General features: G+C 40.4%; 1 protein-coding gene across 5 annotated transcripts in view; it reads left to right on the top strand.

The window, feature by feature from the left end:
• The window catches only part of setd2 (SET domain containing 2, histone lysine methyltransferase), a 124,451-nt gene that overhangs the window by 28,412 nt on the left and 81,240 nt on the right, over positions 1-14,799 (top strand). For 4 of the 5 annotated variants that reach the window (XM_039737115.1, XM_039737114.1, XM_039737112.1 and 1 more), the window contains exons 2-3: positions 5,020-5,067; positions 14,669-14,690. In XM_039737115.1, coding sequence (XP_039593049.1) covers positions 5,020-5,067; positions 14,669-14,690 — 70 coding nt within the window. The remainder of the gene's footprint in view (positions 1-5,019; positions 5,068-14,668; positions 14,691-14,799) is intronic. The other variant, XM_039737113.1, reaches the window with a different exon arrangement.

Raw genomic sequence — 14,799 nt, 5'->3', positions numbered from 1 at the left:
AGTGCGGTAGGTAGGCCAATGTTATGTTCTTGGACGTGAATGGCGGTATCTTCTTGAAAAGCTGCAGAAAAGTGAATACGATGTTTGTGCATGAACGATTTAGTGCTGTGTTGACACTGAAGAGAATTGGAATAAGTTGTGTCGAAGCATTGCTGGCAATGTTCACATTGCATAATTCGTTCAGTGGAGTGTGTTTTTAAATGCATGTTGAGAAATCTCTGCACTCGAACGTTTTGAACAAATTGCATTCAAAGATCTTTTTGGAATGTGTTCGTTCAGTGGAGTGGGTGTGTAAATGTGCTTTGAGATATTTCTGGCGTGTGAAGGTTTTGAAGCAGTGTTGACACTGAAAAGAATTCATCAGGGAATGTGTTTTGAGATGGTTAGTAAGGTATCTGCGTGCGTGAAAATGTTTGTTGCAAATTTTGCATACAAATGTTTGCGTTGAATGGATCTGCAAATGGTTGTGGAGATCCATCTCACCTGTGAAGTCCTTGTTACACCTTGTTGTTGTGCAATTGAAGGTGAGAGTGGAATGAATTTGTGTTTTTTTAAAGAGCGAGTTGTCTCGAAGCATTGTTGGCAATGTTCACATTGCATCATTCGGTTAGTGTTGTGTTTTTTCAAATGTGTGTTCAGATATCTGTGCACTCTGAAGCTTTTGGAACAAAAGGTGCATTGAAAGTCCTGTGTGGAATGCATGTGTTCAGAGGAGGGTGTCTTTAAATGTTTTTCAGGAAGAGGAGAGTGGGCAGGTGACGTCACATTAGTGTGGCGAGCAAGTGGGTGTGCACGCTGTGTGCACATACCGACAGAGTCAAAAGATGTCACCAGAAGGTAATCGCATGGTTATTTGAGAGGCATGAGAACCTCGTAATGGCCATGATCCAAAGGAACGCTAAAGAGCAGGGATATGAAGAGACGCTGGGCCGGATTGTAAACTCGAGGAGAGGCATGAGGACGTTCTTGAAAGTAAATGCTGATAGTAGCTGGAAGGATTTGGGACATTGCCACAATTTCTGCCTCGCCACCATAGACTCCGGACGTATTCATGTAATCAGCGTATTGTTGAGCAGACTGTATAACAATGCCTCTGTGACAAAGAACAACGGACACCACGTCACCGAAGTTATCCCAATATTTCCAAACAAAGCTAACAGCCATGTTACGAAGTTTGAGAGCAACAGTTTTGTCAATGACATTTCTCCAAAAAAACCCGACTGACAGAAACAAACAGTTACCTGAAGCAGGAATTTCTATAACATTGAAAGAAGTGTTGTTTCTATGAAATACATTTGAAGCAGTAGCCATGGAGGGCAAAAGAATAGTCAACGTGGCGCCGACCTGGGTTTGGATCGCAGCACAGACCAAAGCGAGTGAGTATGTGTTTGATGAGCTGTTTGATTTGGCGGGCAGTGATCTGTGGTGCGTTTCTGAGCACGTGGGAGGAGGGGTAGAGTTTCTGGGCGGGGCTTCGTTGTTCCTTTCGCATGGTTTTTCATGGTGGATGCGGTCAGGTGTCGAAACCGAAAAGATTAATGAAAAGTCAACGTGGCTTAGACGTGCATGTGGACTCCTAGCACAGACGAAAGGGGCTAACTGGGTGGTCGGTGAGTTTTTGCGTCCGGGCACATGGGCAGGCAGTGTGAATGCCTAGAGAGCGAGGGTAGAAGCGGGCCGGTGAAAAAGGAGTGTTAGTGGGCAGGGAAACGTCTTCCATATTTCTGCAGGAGCATCTAAGAAGACGCATGTTTGTCGCGGATGCGAATTGCTGTATGTAGCGTGTAAAACATTTTTCTATGGTGCACGCGGTCGTGTGTCGTAACCGAAAACTCATTTTTTAAAGACTGCTTACTTCATTGTGTTTTAACCTCAGTTGTAAAGGATTGTTTTAAGGATCCCATGGGATACCCCCTCGCAAACCGTTTTACACGCTGCATATGGTGATTTACCTCTGCGAGAAACATGCCTCTATGAACAGTAAACGTGCAGGTGAATGTGGCCTCTACAACAGACGAATATAAATGACGGCATTTCTGCTGTGTCGTCGCGTCCGAGTTGGTGGGCGTGGCTCTGCGAGTTATCGTCGTATCCAATGGTCTTGGAGTTGGTGGGCGTGGCTCCTTCCTGTGTGCGCCATAGGTGTCTTCCTTGTCGGCGGCTCAGTGAATCCACGCCCCTTCCGGCGTGCTTTCCATGGTTGTCTTGCCTTAGTGAATTATATATATAGATAATTATGGCATTTCTGTTGCAGGTTTTATTTATTTACTTTATTTAATGACCATGTTTAGTTGCTGTCATTACAACACAGTGTCAGTCGCTACGGAACTCCTCTCCGGAATTACCATAATTTAATGTAATTAATTTACAATATATAAAGAGGTACATCACACTCCTCATCATCTGAGTTTGATGATTCTTAAATTAAAAACTTGTTTGCATTATATTTGCAACTATGACTTTCTGGTTTGTATGATTTCTTAATTAACAATTTGGCTTACTTGAAAGATAATACTGTTTTTCTAGTTTCGATCCTCCACTTTGGTCCACCATTTAAACCTCTGTAGCTTTTTCTGTAAACAGTAACAATAGAATAGCCTAGTCACTTAAACTTACTGTTGAGTTTCAGAGGAAAAGTTTCAACCACCGTGACTGTCAAACACATTTTGTCTGTCATGAATATCAAACATAAGTTGTAGTGAATAGAGAACCATTAAAAAGTTGTTTGCTTTTTTATTTGAACTTACTATCATGTCTAAGGTAATACTAGTCAAAAATGTGTGGACACTGCCATTTTATAAAGTCGAGTTTTTACTTTTAGAAGGGAAATATTTCATGTTATTAAAAAGGAAAAGAATAAACTGAGAAAAAATGTAGCTCTTCATGAGCAATGTATTGCCATGTCCATTCATTTAGTTTTAAGACACATATTTGGACAATGTCCAAACACACTTTACAAACTCAGGATTACTTGAGCCTGAAGGCTTTCTTGGTAGCATCAAGCTTAAGGGCAGAAAACAGCCCTGTGTAGGACAATAGTCTAGTTGAGTATTTTCTTAATATGGAACAAAGAAAAAATAAAAAGAACACACAAATGTACTGTTTACCAGACTGTGCAAAAACAAAACTCACTTTGACATTCTTGAATATATTACCAGAAAACAGAGAATAATTGTATAAAAATAGTTGGCAAAAGTAGACATGCTTTTCAGCTTCTTCCAGGACCTAACTGGAATGCTTCTATCTGTTTTTTTTTCAGTGGTGATCATGTTATAACATCAAATCTAGGTTTAGAGTTTGGAGCAAACCAGATTTACAATGTGTAAACATCAAATGGAAAGTGTGTCAGTAGGAGAAAGAAAACAATTTACCCTGCTACGGTCTTGCAAACAAAAAGTAGATAATCTGACATTGCGGTGCAGCCATAATAATTTGGACCTTAACATTCAAAAAACCCAGCAGTTGATCACAGATTTCAAGAAGATGTCACCTGCTCACCTCTCACTTGCTATAAATGTCTCAGCCATTGGGGTGACAGAGTCATTTTAGTTTCTGGGGGCTGTGCTGTCACAAAACCTTAAGTGGAAAAATAACATCACATGTATTATTAAGAAAGCCCATCTAAGAATGTTCTTTTTGCGTCAGCTGAAGAAATTCAATTCCCTCAAGCAACACTGGTCCAATTCTACACAGCCTTCATTGAGTACTTGCTGGCCTCGTCTGTAATAGTCTGGTTTGGTGCTGCCTCTGTTCAGGCTAATACCAATCTGCAGTGCATCATCAGAGCCTGTGAAAAGATCATAGGCTGTAACTTACCTCACATTCAAGTCCTATATGAGTTCAAGGTAAGGAAAGGGGGCACAAAGATCATTGCTGATCCAGCTCGCCCAGGGCACCGCCTTTCCCAAAGCCTTCCAGCAAATGGATGATGATATACGGTAGGTCTATAAGTAGGCTCCAGTAGGTCTATTGTGCAGTGAAAGCTAAAACAACACATCACCTAAACAGTTTTTTTTCCACATACAGAGATTCTGACTAATAAGTTCTGAGCTTCTACTCAGAATCTATTTATACCTTCACCCTAGACGTTCTGGACATTTTAATCCTGCAATCTCTTTATTTTTTGTATTGCCCTTGTATGCTGCATCCTATTTTATCATTTGGAATTTATCTTTTGTATTCTGTGTTGTCCTTGTATGTTGCAGCAAAACTATCAAGACAAGTGCCTAGTACCCATTAGTGTACCTAACCAGTAAAGTAAATTCTGATTCTGAAATTGAAATAATGTATTTCCAGTAGTTTTATTTAGTATTTCTATTGTATTTAAAATGTCATTACATAGTGAAGGTGTTTCTACTGAAGAAAGTTTTCTACTGGGATACAGGACTCATTTCTGCAGGCTGGTAAATGTTTTTTTTCTGTGATGCATTTTTTACCTCCTATGGGGCAAACTGGCAAAACATATTTAATCCCAGTAAATGTTCCTGCATTTACCTTTTAGAGTATTAAGCATCTGAGGTGGTAGACCTTATACAAAACTAAGATAAAAGCAGTTGAATTATAGAAGTGTACATGTGTGCTGTTGCCTAGAGGGGGATGAGCGGTCTCGTGGCCTCGGAACCCCTGCAGATTTTTTTTTCTCCAGCCATCTGGAGTGTTTTTTTTTGTGTCCTCCCTGGCCATCGGACCTTACTTTTATTCAATGTTAATTAATATTGCCTAATTTTATTTTCTTATATATTTTGTCTTTTTTCTCTTTCTTCGTCTTGTAAAGCACTTTGAGCTACATCATTTGTATGAAAATGTGCTATTGTTGTTGTTCTGAAAATCTAAATTAGGAAAACTCTGCAGACATTTATTAAAAATTATGATCATGACAATCTGAATTGCCTAAACCAGCACGGCATACTGATTGCCAAAAAAATAAATGGTGCTTTAAAGAACATTGTGCTGTGCTGGCCAGTGTCACTTGGCAGTCCCAAAACTGTTAATTGATTGTGTTTTTTTTTTAATATGCAGATTAGCCTGGAATCTTCATCAAGTTGATGTACTGTCTACCACGCAAAGGTCAGACTTTTTTTCCTTTTTTTTCCCCTCTCTCTGTGTCTCTGTATATATTATTCATTACCTAATTCACTAAATGTGGTAAGTTTTGTAAACATTTGCCATTGTAATATTTTTTTATTTATTCATTTAATTTATTACTTTTCACATATTTTAAAACTTGTCAAATTATATACATATAAATATTGATCTACTGATGACCAATTATGTAATCTGTGTTTTAAACATGTATGACTGTAACTGGTAACACACTAGAAGTTCCACTAATGTAACTGTTGTCAGGTTGTGGTTTTCTGTCTAAAATTACTGTCCAGACTGGCACATAAGGTGGTACAAAAAACATAAGTAGAGGTCTACTGAATAGTGCAAAAAAGCTGTCAGGTCAGTCTTACTGTACCATATTTTGAAATAGTGGATGAATACATGTGTGACATACTGCAAAATCTACATGGTTAAATTCTTATTTCCCTCAGTGAAAGTTTTTGATTACTCTGTGGTTATGTAAACTGCATTTTTTTGGGAAGGTTAACACCCATTACTTATTTTAGAAGGTAAATTTAAAGAATGATCATATTCAGCACATTATGGAACATATATTGTGGTGGTGGAGTCTCTCCCATCCTCAAAGCAGAACTGTTGGCCGGTGCACAGGTCTGTGTTGACAGCAGCATCTCTTCAGTGTAATTTAAAATTCATTCAAAAGTGTATGGTAACAAGCCAGAGGCCAAATCAAGTTTCAAGAGTTATTTTCATACACAGATAACAATGGAATATCATTAGCAGTAATGAAATTCTTGGAGTTGGAGCCGCCTTAAATTGCACAGTAAAATAAAATGTAATAAAAAAGTAAAAATAATAATAATAGTAAGGTGCATAGTAAAATAATAAATGGCTGTAGAGGTAGGGAGTGTAATGTGTGTACATGTAAGTTCCAGCTTATGAAGGCAAGTCTAAAAGTGACTAGTATTTTTAAAATGACTATTGTTAAAGTGATCAGTATTCTGCAGTTCAGTTGCTTAATAGCTTGTGGGTAAAAACCGTCCCTGAACCTGCTGATATGAGTCTGGATGTACCTGTACCACCTTGTCTGATGGCAGGAGCATGAAGAATCTGTGGCTAGGATGGCTGGGATCAGAGAGAATCCACTGTGCCATCCTTCTGCAGTGCTGTCTGTAGAGGTCCTGGATGGCTGGCAGCCAAGTCCCGGTGATGTGTTACCACCATTGTGACTACCCTAGAGCTTGTAGAGCTTTGCTGTCCAGAGCACTACAGCTGCCATACCAGGATATGAAACAACCAGATAGAATACATCCGTGTTACATCAGCAGAAATTGGTGAGTATTCTGGAGTTCATGCCAAACTTCCTCAGCCCCTGTTGAATGAAGATCCTCTTGTCTTGCTGCATTCGTGATCACACCTACATGGTGCAACCATCTTATATTCTCACTGATTTTGATCTCCACATATCTGAAATAAGTCACTTTCTCCACCTCTGTCCCCAGAATCTCCTGTAGTCCATGATGAGCTCCTTGGTCTTGCTGATGTTGAGCAGCAGGTTGTTGTCTCAACACCATGATTTTAGAGCTCTCACCTCTGCTCTACAGGCAGACTCATCTCTGTCTGATATGCAGCCGATAATGGTTGTGTCGTCTGCAAATTCAAAGATAGATGGTTGTGTTGTCCGCAAATTCAATGACAGACACAGACAGACAGATAGATTTAAATGTAAGCATATCTAAATAAATATCACAGATTTTTCGCTGGTTCGCAGATTTCTGCGGACAATGGGTCTTTTAATTTATGTTACATGCTTCCTCAGTTTGTTTGCCCAGTTGATTTCATACAAGGAACGCTATTGGTGGATGGCTTAGAAGCTACCCAATCAGAGCATGTATTACGTATTAACTAAAACTCCTCAATGATAAACGATATGCTTCCCACGCGGTGCTTGATTGTTTGCTTTTCTCTGTCTCTCTCACTCTCTCTGCCTGACGGAGGGGGTGTGAGCAGAGGAGCTGTTTGCACAGAGGCTGTTTGCCTAGAGGATACGGACTCTCCTCTAAAAAATGCCGCTTTATCGCGGTGCTTTGGCATACTTAAAAGCACGTATCGATTTTTTGATTGTTTGTTTTTCTCTCGCTCTCTCTCTGACATTCTATGCTCCTCACGCGCATTCTTTGAAGAGGAAGATATGTTTGCATTCTTTTAATTGTGAGAAAGAACTGTCATCTCTGTCTTGTCATGGAACACAGTTTAAACTTTTGACTAAAAGGTGTTATTTCATGTCTAGAGGGCTCTAATAATAATAACAGTGTGGGAGAGTTTATACAGTAAAGGCTTAAAATATATAAAAATAACCATACAAACATATGGTTTCTACTTTGCGGATTTTCACCTATCGCAGGGGGTTCTGGAACGCAACCCCTGTGATCGAGAAGGGATTACTGTAGTACTAAAGTCTTCAGTTCTTATATTTCTATCGATTAGCTGCATTGCCATCCATGTTTGCTTACAAATATTAAAGGATAAGCTTGGTGTGCAATAGCAAAACACAGATCAATAATCTAACACTCTTGGCTTGAAACATAGACATATTTTGTTACCTTTAAGGGTTCTGTTTTCACATTTGAACACTGGTCCCATCACTTTCAATTTACAACAGAAAAACAGGCTATGTATTTTTTTTTTTTAATTTATTAAACACTAGCCGTCCCCTGCAGCTCTGCCAACATAGTAGTGAAACAGGACAGTGAGTAGGGCCCCGTCCTGCTCTTGACACCTGATATCATGCTTCCCCCTCCCCTTGGTCTGCAGCCTCTGTCTCGGATTAGCACGAATATATCACTCCTGCAAGAAAACCATGATTCTTAGCACAACGAGAAATGTCACAAAATCAACCGCAATGTTCAAGCTAATTATAGAAAAAAAACCCCAATCTATATCTGTTAAATATTTCTCTTGTAAACAGATACACAGACAGACAGACGGACATTGGATTTTATATATACTAGCCCGTACCCACCGTAGCATACGGCGGTGTAAGAATAGTAACGGAAAATGGTGAGAAAGGAATTCAGAAATCAAGAAGAAAAAATACTTCTTGAAAGACATAGTTGTGAATAGGTGTTTGGTAGTCCGAAGGAGGAATAGGAATCGAGAAAAGCGGCGTGGGAAAGGGTTTGGAAGAGGACGAATAGTCGGCTGTGTGTAGGCGGGACTGGTTTTGAAAAGGAAGCAGGACAGACCGAGGAGTGGGGAATGTGGTAGTCCGAAGGAGGAATAGGAATCGAGAAAAGTGGCATGGGCATAGACATATATAGATAGACACCGCATTCACTGTGTTGCCCAGTCAACACGATAAGTCAGCTCTTCTGCCCTATTGCGAGTGGTAAAAGTGCCATTTAAACTAATACAGGTAGACGTGGAAACCGGGTTTTCTGGTTTAAAAACAATAACGTTTAAAACAGTATCATTTACATACAACAGATTTTGGTGAATCTTTTACATGCAATTATTTATATCCATTTATACACTAATAATGGCAATTATTAAATAATAATAATAATAATTATTATTATAATTATTAAATAATTCCTCCCATATAAGTTAACATTTCTCGGACTGCATTCTTCCATCTCCAAAACATTTCTAGACTTCGTCCTGTTCTTACGCAACACAGTACTGAAGTATTGGTTAATGCCCTCGTCACCTCATGTACTGTATAGATTACTGTAATGCTATTCTATCTGGCATCCCACAAAAACGTATCCATCGCTTACAACTTATTCACAATTCTGCTGCCAGGATATAAATCCACTGAACATATTACACCTACTCTCTCGCAACTTCACTGGCTCCCTGTTAACGACAGAATACAATACTAAATACTGCTCTGAACATTTATAGCTCTCCACAACCTCACTGATATCCTACAGACTTGCACTCCTCTTGCTCACTCAGATCCTTATCTGTAGCTCTACTTTCTGTACCACACATCAGACTCAGTGCTATGGGAGCTCTAGTGTCTCTCATAGAGCTCCTCAACTCGGGAATTCTCTTCCCTCTCATATCCGTCAGCTCGATTCAATAACACATTTTAGATAGATAGAGATAGATAGATACTTTATTAATCCCAAGGGGAAATTCACATAATCCAGCAGCAGTATACTGATACAAAAAACAATATTAATTTAAAGAGTAATAAAAATGCATTTAAAAACAGACAATAACTTTGAATAATGTTAGCGTTTGGGTGGAATTGAAGAGTCGCATAGTGTGGGGGGAGGAACGATTTTTTCATTCTGTCAAGTGGAGCAGGACAGTGACAGCAGTCTGTCACTGAAGCTACTCCTCTGCCTGGAGATGACACAGTTCAGTGGATGCAGTTGATTATCCATGATTGACAGGAGCTTGCTTAGCGTCCGTCGCTCTGCCACAGATGTTAAACTGTCCAGCTTCATTCCTACAATAGATCCTGCTTTCCTAACAAGTTTGTCCAGGTGTGAGGCGTCCTTCATCTTTAAGCTGCCTCCCCAGCACACCACTGCCTAGAAGAGGGCACTCGCCACAACTGTCTGGTAGAACATCTGCAGCATCTTATTGCAGATGTTGAAGGACACCAACCTTCTAATGAAGTAGAGTCGGCTCTGACTTTTCTTACATTGAGCATCAGTATTGGCAGTCCAGTCCAATTTATCATCCAGCTGCACTCCCAAGTATTTATTGGTCTGCACCCTCTGCACACAGTCTTCTCTGATGATCACGGGGTCCATGAGGGGCCTGGGCCTCCTAAAATCCACTACCAGTTCCTTGGTCTTGCTGGTGTTCAGGTGTAAGTGGATTGAGTCGCACCAGTTAACAAAGTGTTTGATTGTTGTTGTTGTTGTATTAGCTTCATATACTCCTCCTCCTGCTCACTCCTGATGCAACCCACAATAGCCGTGTCATCAGTGAACTTTTGCACGTGGCAGGACTCCAAGTCATATTGGAAGTCTGATGTATATAGGCTGAACAGGACCGGAGAAAGTACAGTCCCTTGCGGTGCTCCTGTGTTGCTGACCACAATGTCTGACCTGCAGTTCCCGAGACACACATACTGAGGTCTGTCTGTAAGATAGTCCACGATCCATGCCACCAGGTGTGAATCTACTCTCATGTCAGCTTGTCCCTAAGGAGCAGAGGTTGGATGGTGTTGAAGGCCAAAAACATAATTCTAACAGCACCACTGCCTCTGTCCAAGTGGTAGAGGGATCGGTGTAGCATATAGATGATGGCATCCTCCGCTCCCACTTTCTACTGGCATGCGAACTGCAGAGGATCGAGGGGGTGGTGGACCTGTGACCTCAGGTGGTGAAGCAGCAGCTGCTCCATGGTCTTTATCACATGTGACGTCAGAGCAACAGGCCGGAAGTCATTCAGCTCACTAGGACATGATACTTTTGGGACTGGGGTGATACAAGATGTTTTCCAAAGCCTCGGGACTCTCCCCTGTTCCAGGCTCAGGTTGAAGATGCGCTGTAGAGGACTCCCCAGTTCCAGCACACAGGCCTTCAGCAGTCGTGGCGATACTCCATCTGGACCCGCTGCTTTGCTGGCACGAAGTCTCCTCAGCTCTCTGCTCACCTGCGCTGCTGTAATTGTGGGTGGGGATGTCTCACCTATGCTGGTTGTCGGCAGAAGGATGGTTGGAGGATGCAGTACTCCAAGGTGAGAGTGGGTTAGGGTTGTTCATTTGGTTTACTCTCTCCACATCTCTCTCGATGGTGGCATCCCGCTTCGAGCTGCAGCCAGTGATGATATTCACCCCATCCCACACTTCCTTCATGCTGTTATTCTGCAACTTCTGCTCCAGCTTTCTCCTGTATTGGTCCTTCGCCGCCCTGAGCTGGACTCGGAGTTCCTTCTGCACGTGCTTAAAACTGCCCTCAAAACTTATCTTTTCAAACTGGCATACCAATTGTGAATTTTGCACTGTTACTGCCAGTTATCTTTGTTTGTTTGCTAATTATTGCTTTTTGATTTACCATTCTCATGTTTTAATTTTACTAATGTTGTTTAATTTTATTGTAAGGTGACCCTGAGTGTTAAGATTATAAAAACGGGATTTTATAAAGGCCAAATATAACCAAAACAATTGTTCAGCCTTGCCTATGAAATGTAATCCCCCGAAATCTAGTTTAGAGCGTACAGCAGTTTGTACAATCCCAAGCAGCACATGAGTGAGGCATCTTTATCCATTACTTCACTCCACAGCAGTGCCACTCGCAATATGGCGGTGACGTTGACATGCGATGCTGCTGGTCATGTGGCGTCTAGTAATTCTATGTCTATGGGTGCGGGAGTGTGTGGGAGGCACTGTGGGGAAGGGTTTGGAAGAGGACGAATAGGAATCGAGAAATGCCGTGTCGACTGCGGTGGGTGGGACTGGTTTTGAAGAGGAAGCAGGACGAACCAGAAGATATATATATACATATATTTATACAGTGCATCCGGAAAGTATTCACAGCGCATCACTTTTTCCACATTTTGTTATGTTACAGCCTTATTCCAAAATGGATTAAATTCTTTTTTTTTCCTCAAAATTCTACATACAACACCCCATAATGGCAACATGAAAAAAGTTTACTTGAGATTTTTGCAAATTTATTAAAAATAAAAAAACTGAGAAATCACATGTACATAAGTATTCACAGCCTTTGCTCAATACGTTGTCCATGCACCTTTGGCAGCAATTACAGCCTCAAGTCTTTTTGAATATGATGCCACAAGCTTGGCACACCTATCCTTGGCCAGTTTCGCCTATTCCTCTTTGCAGCACCTCTCAAACTCCATCAGGTTGAATGGGAAGCGTCGGTGCACAACCATTTTAAGATCTCTCCAGAGATGTTCAATCAGATTCGATTCTGGGCTCTGACTGGGTCACTCAAGGACATTCACAGAGTTGTCCTGAAGCCACTCCTTTGATATCTTGGCTGTGTGCTTAGGGTCGTTGTCCTGCTGAAAGATGAACCGTCGCCTCAGTCTGAGGTCAAGAGCGCTCTGGAGCAGGTTTTCATCCAGGATGTCTCTGTACATTGCTGCAGTCATCTTTCCCTTTATCCTGACTAGTCTCCCAGTTCCTGCTGCTGAAAAACATCCCCACAGCATGATGCTGAAACCACCATGCTTCACTGTAGGGATGGTATTGGCCTGGTGATGATCGGTGCCTGGTTTCCTCTAAACGTGACGCCTGGCATTCACACCAAAGAGTTCAATTTTTGTCTTATCAGACCAGAGAATTTTGTTTCTCATGTTCTGAGAGTCCTTCAAGTGCCTTTTGGCAAACTCCAGATGGGATCCCATGCGCCTTTTACTAAGGAGTGGCTTTCATCTGGCCACTTTACCATGCAGGCCTGATTGGTGGATTGCTGCAGAGATGTTTTTTCCTTCTGGAAGGTTCTCCTCTCTCCACTGAGGACCACTGACAGAGTGACCATCGGATTCTTGGTCACCTCCCTGACCAAGGCCGTTCTCCCCCGATCGCTCAGTAGATGGCCAGCCAGCTCTAGGACGAGTCCTGCTGGTTTCTAACTTCTTCCACTTACGGATGATGGAGGCCACTGTGCTCATTGGGACCTTCAAAGCAGCAGAAATATTTCTGTAACCTTCCCCAGATTTGTGCCTCGAAACAATCCTGTCTCGGAGGTCTACAGACAATTCCTTTGACTTCATGCTTGGTTTGTGCTCTGACATGAACTGTCAACTGTGGGACCTTATATAGACAGGTGTGTGCCTTTCAAAATCATGTCCAATCAACTGAATTTACCACAGGTGGACTCCAAGTAAGCTGCAGAAACATCTCAAGGATTTTTTTTTATTTTTAATAAATTTGTAAAAATCTCAAGTAAACTTTTTTCGCGTTGCCATTATGGGGTGTTGTGTGTAGAATTCTGAAGAAAAAAATGAATTTAATCCATTTTGGAATAAGGCTGTAACATAACAAAATGTGGAAAAAGTGATGCGCTGTGAATACTTTCCGGATGCGATTTTTTATATATATATATATATATATATATATATATATATATATATATATATATATATATATATATATATATTTATATATATATATAAAACAGCTAGAGCCAGAGCCTGTTCTTGTTTCATGTATTCAGTTATTTATTTGTTTGTTTGACTGAAATTTTAATTTATCATGACTTAATTACTTTCATATATTTTTATACTGGAGAAATTAAAGGTTAAGTGATTTGCTTTGGGTACACAGTGCATATGTGTGTGATTAATGGAGTAGCCTTATATTTACCATTTCAGTGTCTCCAAACATTAGCTTCACTACCCACATTAATTAACATGTTTAATATCCTAACTACCCAAAGTTTTCATTTCAGAAGTCATTATGTACTTGGAATTATACCATTCGCTCCCTGAAAACAGTAATAACAATTAACATAATAACAGACAAAATATGCATTGATAATTTTGCTAGGTAGCTGCTGCTTGAAGAGCTCTTTATGAAAATCTATAAGCAATTGATTGCTGTCTGAATATCTGACTTTGGTGAATGAAATCAGATTGTAAGTCAGAATCTAGTTCTTAATGAACTAATAATACTGGCTTTGTAGCTGGTAGAAGATATCCTTTTACTTGCTTGAAGTTATTGTTGATGCAGTAACTTGTTTTGTGTTCCACATATCTGCCACTTTATTTTAAAGCCTGTGATCTTTTGCATAGGTACTTCTGCTTTGTCTTTCAGGATATACATTTTTGAACACATTAGTAATTTTTGTTGTCATTTACCTGAACCCACATGCCCACCACAGGGTGCACACACACACACACACACACCAAGCACACACTAGGGACAATTTAGAATCACCAATGCACCTAACCTGCATGTCTTTGGACTGTGGGAGGAAACCGGAGTGCCCGAAGGAAACCCATGCAGACACGGAGAACATGCAAACTTCACACAGGGAGGAACTGGGAAGCGAACACGGGTCTCCTAACTGAGAGGAGGCAGCGCTACCCACTGCACCACCATGCCACCCTTTTGCTAACATTCCAGCTGTAAATGCATATAAGATGTTAATTTCATGCTTAAATAGCATAGCTAGAGGCTGACGTTGTACACCTGTTAGTGATGATCAGCTATGACAAAATTAATTTTAGATCACATAGGTCCATAGCTGCATTATAGTAGTTAGAACCTAAGCAGTTTTATATATCAGAACAGACTGATAATTGCTGGAAGTTTATAATTAGCAATATCTGATTCTTTTTTGGTCGTTAAATTCTAGAGTTTAAAAACCAAGGTACAGTTCAGAACAGAGTTAGTATTACAGTATCCAAGGCAAAGCCTAAGTTTAAACAAGGAATGGTAGAGAGATTATGACCAATAAGCTGCTGCACTCTGATTGAAACTCTGTCCTTGCTTCTTTTGCCAGTCACTTTTGAACATGTAGCTGCTAGTATTGTTTTTTTTTTTTCATGAAGCTGACATTTATGAAAAAAAAGCAATTTACTTTTTGAAGTTGTGTATATAGTTAATGAAATGTTGTAATGTATGCTTGTTTTTCTTTCATATGCTTCCACCAAATAACCACAGAGAAGAAGGCGGTGATGCAGTGGTGAGTTTATATGAAATTTCTTGTTCTTGATGATAAAAACAGATGATAACATGGTGTTGTGTTCTCTGATATTGCAATTCAAAGTCTTTTTTTTTACTAGTGCTTTTTT

The sequence above is a fragment of the Polypterus senegalus genome, chromosome 15, assembly GCF_016835505.1.
Source record: "Polypterus senegalus isolate Bchr_013 chromosome 15, ASM1683550v1, whole genome shotgun sequence".
NCBI classification, from domain to species: Eukaryota; Metazoa; Chordata; class Cladistia; order Polypteriformes; family Polypteridae; genus Polypterus; species Polypterus senegalus.
Note: the sequence above shows the minus strand (reverse complement) of the source record. Positions and strands in the feature narration are given on the sequence as shown.